This window comes from Sarcophilus harrisii, chromosome 5 (assembly GCF_902635505.1).
Source record: "Sarcophilus harrisii chromosome 5, mSarHar1.11, whole genome shotgun sequence".
Lineage (NCBI taxonomy): Eukaryota > Metazoa > Chordata > Mammalia > Dasyuromorphia > Dasyuridae > Sarcophilus > Sarcophilus harrisii.
Window position 1 is genome coordinate 93,027,899 of NC_045430.1, and position 9,422 is coordinate 93,037,320.

The 9,422-nt window shown below is 45.3% G+C and overlaps 1 protein-coding gene and 1 long non-coding RNA gene across 2 annotated transcripts; one reads left to right on the forward strand and one right to left on the reverse strand.

Annotated features, from left to right (window-relative positions):
• Positions 1 to 967: 967 nt before the first annotated feature.
• AQP5 (aquaporin 5) lies at positions 968 to 4,680 on the reverse strand. The gene is made up of 4 exons (XM_003770875.4): positions 4,213 to 4,680; positions 2,881 to 3,045; positions 2,162 to 2,245; positions 968 to 1,774 (listed from the first exon to the last, which is right to left on the reverse strand). Exons 1-4 carry the CDS (start codon positions 4,573 to 4,575, stop codon positions 1,589 to 1,591), a joined length of 798 nt encoding a protein of 265 aa, XP_003770923.1. The 5' UTR covers positions 4,576 to 4,680; the 3' UTR covers positions 968 to 1,588.
• Positions 2,244 to 4,199, forward strand: LOC116419214. Its single transcript, XR_004229465.1, has 3 exons — positions 2,244 to 2,418; positions 2,625 to 2,687; positions 4,183 to 4,199. It is a non-coding gene; the product is annotated as an uncharacterized LOC116419214 (long non-coding RNA).
• Positions 4,681 to 9,422: the final 4,742 nt, after the last annotated feature.

Consider the following 9,422-nt stretch of genomic DNA (forward strand, 5'->3'; position numbering starts at 1 on the left):
GATAGTAACAAACAGAGAAGGGAGAGCTCCCAAAACAGTTGAAGAAACCCAGTCAAGGAAATGTCTCTTATTCCTGGGGGCCATGTCATTCCTTAAGCATCTCAAGGGGCTGTGTAAGTTGATGGCTGGGACTCCTTGACTGCCCAGCCCTGGCACACCCTGAGGCTAATGCCATATCTTTTAGAAAGTGGCAGACTTGAGATGGCTTTGAAAGGAGTAATCCTCCCCTCCCCCCAGACTGAATGCAGCTGTATTGGTATTTGGGAGGTGGGGAAGGGAACAATGTGGAAATTCTGAAATTTCCCCTCATTGTATTTCTAGTTGTCTTTTTCTTTGTCTCTTTTTTTTTGTCCTTTTGTCCTTGTCTTTCTTAATGTCTCAGTCTTCTTTAGGCTTTTGCACATCTTGCTTTTTTTTTCTCCCCTGCATTAGTCTGTCTGCCTATTTAGTTTATCTCTGGATACTCTTGGTCTTTAGTTTTGCTCTCTGTCTGAAAAACTACCAGAATCAGTTAGTTGGTGGTGCTGCAGTTGATGGTGCAATGGATAGCATGCTAGGACTGCAATCAGGAAAACCTGAGTTCAAATCCAGCATCAGACACTAATTAGCTATGTGATCCTTGGTCAATAACTTAACCCCTGATTACTTCAGTTACCTCAACTGCAAAAATGAGGATAATAGAGCAGCTAGATGGTGCAGTGAGTGGGCCCTGGAGACAGGAGGATCTGAGTTCAAATATGACCTTAGATACAACACTGATTAGCTGTATGACCTTGGGCAAGTCACTTAACCCTAATTGCCTTGCAGAAATTTTTTTTAATAATAAAAGCACCAATCTCACAGTTTCTGTGAGAATAAAATGAGATAATATTTGTAAAACATGTAATACAGTACCTAGCATATACTATCTAAATGCTTTCCTTCTCAGGAAAAATGATCTTAAATAGGGAAAGATAGAGGAGGCAGATCAGGATTATTAATGATTTATTGGGGGATAGAACAACCCTCCCCCAAATACCACTATACATCCCCAGCCTACCCTTTGGTCTAGTTGATTGAAAATAAATAAGGTATCTTTCCATGAAGCAATCTGTCTCTCTTAGAGAAGCTATGGAGTTTGAATCAGAGAAGAAGGGAGAATCCTTGCCATTCCTTGGGATTCATCTCTCTGGCTTTGGGGCAGAACTGGTGAGGAGTTGGGTCCAGGCCAGACTATTGATTATAGAACTTGGCCCTCTTTGGCAGAATACCTAGTAGGTAGGTTCTAGATTCTAGGTTCCACAGGTTCTAGACTGTAGGCTCTGCTGTTGGTTCTAGATTCCAGGGATCGTTTCTGAAGTCCAAGTTCTGGTGCCTGCCCATCCCTGAGAGAAAACTCTTCATAGAGAGATCCCTTTCCCTCATAGTCCCATGACTACCCAGGAGCAGGTCCTAACTCCCAGCTCTAACTGGGTAACCATGGAGACTGATTCCCCTGCTCAGAATGCCTATCTATGGAAGAAGGAAACTGCTGTTATTTTTGTCCTTTTTTCCCCCCAGATGCTTTATGGAGTAAAGCATTATCTCTGCCCACATTGTCAGGTACATGTCAATGACAGGTAAGTTCCATAGTCTTCTTTCGTTCCTCCCGCTGCTCTTCCCAGTCCTCCTCTGGCTCATATGTGCCCTTGACAATGGCAACACGATCACTCATACTCATGGAGTTAGGTACCAGCAGGTAGAAGTATAATATGGCGGCCAGGATGGCCCCTGTGATGGGTCCCACCCAGAACACCTGGTGAAGACAGGGACCAGAAACAGGTTACAGAAGCTCAAACACTTTGAACAGAAATCCTAAGAAATCTGCCCAGAAGGGCCTGGATACAAAAAACCTCTCAGAGAGATAATGGAGGCAGATTCCATCACCCAGCCCAGACCCCACCTTGCCCCACCCAGAGCAGGTCATAAATGTCTTTAAGAAAAACTGCTCTCAAGTCCTTCTCCTGCTCTAGGGGCTGTGCATATAATTTTCCAATAAGTTAGCTTCTTCCTACCTACCCACACCTCTATTCTTAACTCAACACCAGCTCATTCCCCTACATTCTGGGAGAAGAGAGCTACCCTTACACTACCACTATTTAATCCCAGTGGTTTAGGCAACAGGGAATGCTTGCTTTATTACCCAGTGAGCTGGACTGAATCTCTTCATGATGACGGCTGGTCCAAAAGATCGAGCAGGGTTCATGGAGCACCCTGTGAAATAGATCTGTGGAAGAGAGAGTTGCAAACAGAGTTATAATCCAAGAACTTGACTTTTCTTTCTTTTCATCCTTGGCTCCTCTTCTCAACTAATCATGGACACCAATAGGGAATTTTAGAGGACAAAGAAAACTTGCTACATAATCCAACACCTTTATTTCATCAGATAAGGAAACTGAGGTAGGAAAAAATGATTTGTTTAAGATCAAGTTAAGAGGAGGGCTAATATTAGACCCTAATTTTCCTAATTCTCAATTTGGTGATCTTTTAATTTCACCAACCTGTCTAATTAACTCTAGATTAATTAATTCTTCCATTTCTTCCAACTTGATTCTTGATTCTTCCCTCTAACCCAACTTCTAACTCACTTTAAACATATCCTATAGATTTCCAGAGGTACAGGATCAGAGCTAGGACTTGGAACACTCATAGCCAAACCAGAATCTCTGGTAAGTCTGGGCCTTAAAAGGGATTGTTTACCAGTCCTTGACCACCTTGGGTATCTCAAAGTCTGGAAACAAGAGGGACTGCCAATGAGGTTCCCAACTCCTCCTTAGACAATGGGCAGTCTTTTCACTTAGGTCGTTTATCCCCTCCCTAATTTCCAAAATAGAGCTGAGTCCTTGAGGCTGGTTTGCTCACCCCAACAAGGTGTCCCAATGTGACAGACAGGCCAATGGAGAGGGCTGGGGAGCCCACAGGGTCAGTTCGTCGGGTGTCAGTGGAGGAGAAGATACAGAGTGCTAGTTGGAAGGTCAGGATCAATTCCACCACCACAGCCTGGCCTGGAGTTGTATTGTTGTTGAGCTGCAGGTGAGGAGGGAAGTTGAGAGGGGTCACTGAATAGAAGGTACACACCAAATCTTTCAGTTATCATAATTGTATTGACAAGTTTATTCTCCACCTTCTTGGTTCTCTAAGGCCTGAGATTTTAGACTAAAAGATGTTTGCTGAATCTCAACCTTGAAAAATGACTTGGACACCCCCCACATCTTCTACCCAGAAACCCCACTTTTGGATAGACTGCAAAGTACCTCAAATTATATGTAAATTGTAGACATTCACCAAAGGGGGGGAGGGAACAAATATTTATTAAGTGCCTACTATGTGTCAGCCATTGCGCTAAGCACTTTACAAATATGATCTCATTTGATCATAAAATATCATTGGGCCTTGAAACAGAACTTCTGACAGGTCCATGTATGTACCCTGGACAGCTCTGTCCTGGTTAAATCCAAAATGACTTATTTAGTTTCCTCTCCCCCTCTGTGAGGAGCTGCCCTACTATCCCCCTTCGCCCCACACCCACACCTGGCCAAATGCCAGTGCCAACCCTAAACCTGTCTCTCCAGTGTAGCAGAGTCTGCCTCACAATAGCCAAGAAAATCCTTCTTTGTATTCAAATTAATGGATTAACAAATCCAGACTATAAGGGACATTACAGGCCAGATTTGAGGTTTAGGAAAAAGATTTCCATCAGTACTACTGGTGTTGGGGTGTTGGTGGAAGGAGTATTCAGGGAAGGGGAGTAGATAAAAGCACAGGATCCAGGAATGGAGACTGGGAATTGGAAGGCAGGAGAAATGTATGAATGAGGAATGCAGGCAAAGACACAGAATTGAAAGGGAAGGGGGTGAGAAAGAAAAAGGAATAAAAAGAGCAATCAGAAGTACAGAACAGGGCAGAAGGGAAAAGAGAAGAGAAGACAAAGAACAGGGGTAACAGACTGACCAAGGCACAGGTTGAGGTCCCTCCATTCTACCTTTCAACAATGGCAGCCCTCTTAATCATTTCCTAAAGGGGAAAGTAAGGTCTACATTATAGTCTAAAGCTAGAAGCCCATTCTAGAGAAGGAGGTAAAGAGAAAAAGGCTCCAAGATTTGACACTCCTTTCCCCACAACACCTCCTTCCCATCCCCCCTGTCTCTCCCCCATCCCCCTCAGAATTCAATCGGCTCTGGGCCAAGGACTCACAGCATTGACAGCAAGATTGCCTCGGGCATTGACAGGAGCAAGTCCATAAAGGATGCCAGCACCAGCAATGGCACCCACCAGCTGAGCGATCACGTAGAAGACAGTTCGTAACAGAGAAATCTGATTGCCCACGAAGAGGGCTAAGGTAATGGCAGGGTTAATGTGCCCACCACTGACAGGACCCAAGGCCTGGGCCAAGGTGCCAATTGCCAAGCCAAATGCCAAGGAAATCTGTAAGATAGTGGGTAGTGCTGAGGGCCACTTCAGGGCTGAACCCAAACCGAAGAAGACAAAGATGAGGGTGGCAAGGAACTCGGCAAACACCGCCTTCAGGAATGCCACAGAGAACACCTCCTTCTTCATAGTGGCGAAAGGCACCCTCTCTGACAGTCCTGAGGGGTACTTCTGGTGCTGGGGTCACTGTCCTGTTGCTATGCTGAATCCAACCTGTCTGCTCTCTCATTCCCTTTTTCCACCTCCTCCCGGTTGCTTGGTATTGGAGGAGAAGGAGGAGGAGGATAAGGATATATAGGAGGCGGGAGTCCAGGCAGGGGGTAAAGGGAGGTGGGGTAGTAGAACTGGGCGGCTCCTGCACCCTGGGGCTGTGAATGGGGGAAAAAAGTTTCCATTTAGGGCTGGCCCCTAGCTCCCTCCCACCTGCCTGAACTCGGAGACAGTTTTCACCATCTACCACTGACAGGGATCTGGTGACAAGTCCTGCTAGGTTACACACAGAATTGTATAAGTGGGATGTGGGGCTCTCGCTGATCCCCAGCTCCCACCACCACCCTCCAAGCTCCACTCTGGAGCTAATCCCCTCTCTGTTTCCCTCCCCTCAATTCCATTCCCCTTTGTCTTCTGTCTCCTCTTTCTGTTATCAATCTTTCTTCCCCCCCCTTCCCCTTGATTTATCCCTGTCTCATTTCTCTACCTGTTTATTATCAGCATTCTTCATCAATCTCAATCTTTCTCCTCTGCAACCTCTCCTCAGGTTGGCTTCTCGCCATAAGGCAGCATACTCCTGGACTCCTCTCCTTCAGGATTCAGCCATCCTGCTTCCCAATCATCTCACCTGCCTGAGTTGGCTCTGATAGTGGGACTGGAAAGGGCAGGCATAGATAGTTATTCTGGCCAAGTAGGCACCCAGACCCCTTGCCTTTTGCAGGCCTCAGGGAACCCTGTCTTTTCTTTCCTCTCTCTCCCACCCTGGGCATGGGAAGGGCAAGCATCGGGTCCTCAAAGGTCTGGGTTTGTTTGTTTTTTTTCTACAAGGGGTTGAAATTGGCACGAGGGCACTCTGGCAACATCAGGCACTGTGCCCACCAGCTACTTGGCAAGTCGATCTCCCTATGGTGTGCTGACTAAATAGGGCTCTTTGTCCCATGAGTAGGAAAGTTGTTAACCCCATGGGAGAGTTTGGCTTACCTAAGGTATGGGCTGAGGTGGTTGCTTCTTACCCCTCCTATGGAGGCTAGGAAAGAAGGCTAGGTTGTTCTGGATCCCGATTCTCCCTTCCCCACTTTCATGAGTGAGTTGGGACTAGCAAGTCAGTACATTAGAGTTCCTTTCCATTATTCACTGGTGGGGGGCTGGCCTTTTCTCTTTTCATCCAGCAAAGAGAAGGGAATGAGAGAGGAAGATTTAATTGTTCTGCTTTTGAGTTGGGTTTAGAGGAAGGAGCCTTGTGAGGTAGAGATGGAGAGACTTGATCTCTATGTAGGAATGAATGAATGTCTGTATGAGGCCTGGTGTGAGTGTATTGCTGTTATTTGTCTAAGAATGGATGAGAAACAGCATGGGATGGGAAACAGCAGGATCAGGACCCACCCTGGATTTGGATCCAGCTTTTACTATTAAGCTGAGTGACCCTGTCCATGCCCCAACCCTTCTCCCATTCCCCACCTTCAACCTCTTCTTAGTTTCAATTAATTTCTTCTCCCTCCTCCCCCCCCCCCCCATTTTTCCGTTTTCCCTCTTGGTCTCTCTATTTCTCCCTATTGGAGAGACAATGTAGCTTAGTAAAACGAGCATTACATTTGGAATCTGGAGGCTATGAATTCAAATCCTGACTTTTGCTGCCATATATATATATATATATATCCTCAGTTTCTTCATCTGTAAAATGAAGATTATAATTCTTACATTATCTGCTTCAGAGGCTTGTTGTGAGGAAATCAACAGCTCAGACCTTAAATCCGAGTTTCTCAATTCATTCAGATTCTTTCTTTCTCTTTTAGTGAAAAAGAAGAGGTGCTGTTGATTAGCTACTGGTTCCCACAGCCTTCTCTTCCTTCTTCCTTTCTCTCCCCTTAAATCTCATTCTCAGTTTCCCTCTTCTCTTTGCAATATACTTTTCTCTCCCATTTTTTCCTCTCAGTTTCTTTTTCTCTCCTTTAATTGCTAATCTCTTCTTATTCTCCTTCCCTGAATCTCTCCATTTCTTCCTTTGACCTTCCCATCTCTCTTTTGTTAATCCCTTTTCTCTCATCCTGTTTCTATTTCTTCTAGTCATCTCCCATTTTCCCTACTCTTCCGATCTCAAATTCTCAATAACTCCTCTCCTCCAAATCTCCCCAAAGTAGACTTTTTGGCAATAGTTATTGCAAATAACCTCACACATGTTAGGATTCCATATGTTTCTTCCCCCATCTTCCATTCCCTGCCTTCTTCTCTCCTTTTTACCTAGGGCCAGGCATGTGGGGAATGAAGTTCTAGTGTGTGTGCCCTGATCTCTAGAGTTTAGAGAAGGGTAGGGGTGGGGCAGGGAATTCAGCCAGGAATGGAGTGTTGGGAAGGATGGCCCCCAGGGCCCTGGATTGGTGTGGGGGATGTCACTGAAGTTCATTTAGCTGTTGTTGATGGTGGGATTCTTCCTATTTTCTAGCCACTTCATGGTGGATTGTGTTCTGAGCTAGCTCTCATCCCTGATACCCTCATACATCTGGTGACCTCAGGATAGGGATACAGTATGATACAAAAGAACAAGAAGCTGCCCCTCACAGCTGGCAATTTGGAGCACGGAACAGAAAGAGAGCCAGCCTTGGCAGAGAGGGTAGAGGTATGGGTGAGGGAACAGATTTCCTTGGCTGGAGACCAACTTTCTGGCCAGTGGACAGAAAGAGGCTGGGAGTGGGGATAGAGGGAGGGAGAGGAGGAGGCCAGGGGGAGGGGAGGAGCCTGGGTGTAAACATGTGGCAGAGAAAAAGCCAAGGAAAACATAGGCCCATGAAACCCCACTATTGTTCCTACTGTCCTGGCATTTCCGGGCTCGTGCAGCTTCCTTCCCCACCCTCACTTCCCCGTCAAACTTCTTGGAGCCAAGACACTGCCTAGTGAAGCTGATGGCCAGTTTCAAGAAGGTTATACAGGTCATTGGGATATCAAAGAGTTCATCTTCAATTGCTTACAGCATTTACCTTTCCTGATCTCAAAGCAGGAATCTTCAGGAATCAGGAATCCTCAATTCCCTCAAGTCTTGTAAACTGCATCATCTTAAAACTAGGGAAGACTTTTAGTCAGATTGGGGAGAAGGGTCAAATGGTGGTAGCTAATCCCACTCCATCAGTCTCCACTTCCTTTCCATCCCCCTCACAATCCCTAAACAGTCCAACTCTTCTTGTCCTCCTGTTCATTTAGATTAGTCTAAACTCTCTTCTCCCACCCTCTTGACTCTTCCTCAGGGTCAGACATAGGGGTGAGATCCTAGAGAACACCTTGCATTCCAGAGGAGGTAAAAAATAAAGGAATCTTTGGGGAGGAGGAAAGATGAAAATCATTTGATCCCATTCTTATGGTGTCGGCGCCCTTATTTTTAGGGTAATCAGGTGAGAAGTAGGGAAGGGAATCAATTTCTCATGATCACACAGTGAAATATCAGTAGTAGGTGAAATCTCTTGAGCCTCTCTGGATCTAAAAGTCTCATTTCAATTGAATCTTCAATTCAATCAGACAAGTATTTATTAAATGCCTACTATGTTGAGGTACTATGCTAGGTGCGGAGGTTAATAAAGACAACAATGAAATCAGTCCCTCCTGTAGAGATTTAAGATTCTCATCTGTCTCCTGGGGAAATTTCATACAGCATTATGATCCCAAGTAGAGAGCCACCTCAGAATCATGCTCTGCTATCTTTCTGAGATCTTTATGGCTCTCAGCAAGATTCCCTTCCCAGGCCAGTCTTGTCCAGTTCCAAAGGCCTCTTGATCTGGAATAGGATAGGAGCTATCCTTGTTGGTAGGACTGGAAGGCTTCAGACAATCTCAGTGTGCACCACATGATGTTAGAAATGTAAGAAACCTTGACATCTTTTAGTTTGACCTTTTGTGTTCCCGCCCCCCCCCCCACCTCCAGTTTACAGAAAAAGAAACTAAGGTCCAGAGAAAGGAAATTCAAGATTAGGAATTAGAGGGACAACTAGGTGGTGCTGGATAGAGCACTAGCCCTGAAGTCAGGAGGAGCTGAATTCAAATCTGGTCTCAAGACACACACTTCCTAACTGTGTGACCCTGGGCAAGTCACTTAACCCTAATTGTTTCAGAAAAAAAAAAGATTAGGAATTAGAAGAGCAAGATTTTAGAATGGGAAGAAGACCTGTAAGTCCATCTCTTTTAAATGGATGATCTTTAATTTTGGAAATGGAGAACCGGAGGAACCGAGGTCCAAAGAACTTTCTAAAACCACATGGCCAGGAAATGGAGAAGACAAATTTTCTGAACTCTGTACTCTATTGCATTACTGTTTTCTCCTTCCCTTTATACCACTATCTGGTGTGTACAATAAACCAACTGTATTACTTAAGTACAATAGAATTAGAATTTCAGAGCTGGCAGATATCCAGGACACCACCTGGTACAACCCTCTCATCTTACAGGTAGGGATACTGAAGTCCAGAGAGTGCAGGGAATTGTTTGAGAATAGATTGTAATTTAGCAGGGGACTGGGAGCTGGGGGTCCTGGTGAATATGGTGAGGAAAGCCCCAAGACATGGTAGTGAGTACTGATGATGCCCGAGTACCCCAGGCCTCCCTGGGATTCAAGCAGGTCTCTGTGTCTGTCTCTCTTTCTCTCTGTGTGTCTTTCATTTTTTTTTCTCTGTTGCTGTCTATGATTCTGTCTCTGTCTCTTTCCTCTCTCCCTCTCTTCCTCTCACTCTCTTTTTTTCTCCCCCTCTCTCTGTCTCTCTCCTTTCTATCTCTCTCTCCTTTCTCTCA

Excerpts from the sequence above, each read along its gene's own strand:
- AQP5 (XM_003770875.4), bottom strand. The coding sequence starts at position 4,575 with ATGAAGAAGGAGGTGTTCTCTGTGGCATTCCTGAAGGCGGTGTTTGCC. Across the intron at positions 3,046-4,212 it reads GCAATCTTGCTGTCAATGCT|CTCAACAACAATACAACTCC; the intron begins GTGAGTCCTTGG and ends CCTCACCTGCAG. Across the intron at positions 2,246-2,880 it reads CATTGGGACACCTTGTTGGG|ATCTATTTCACAGGGTGCTC; the intron begins GTGAGCAAACCA and ends TCTCTTCCACAG.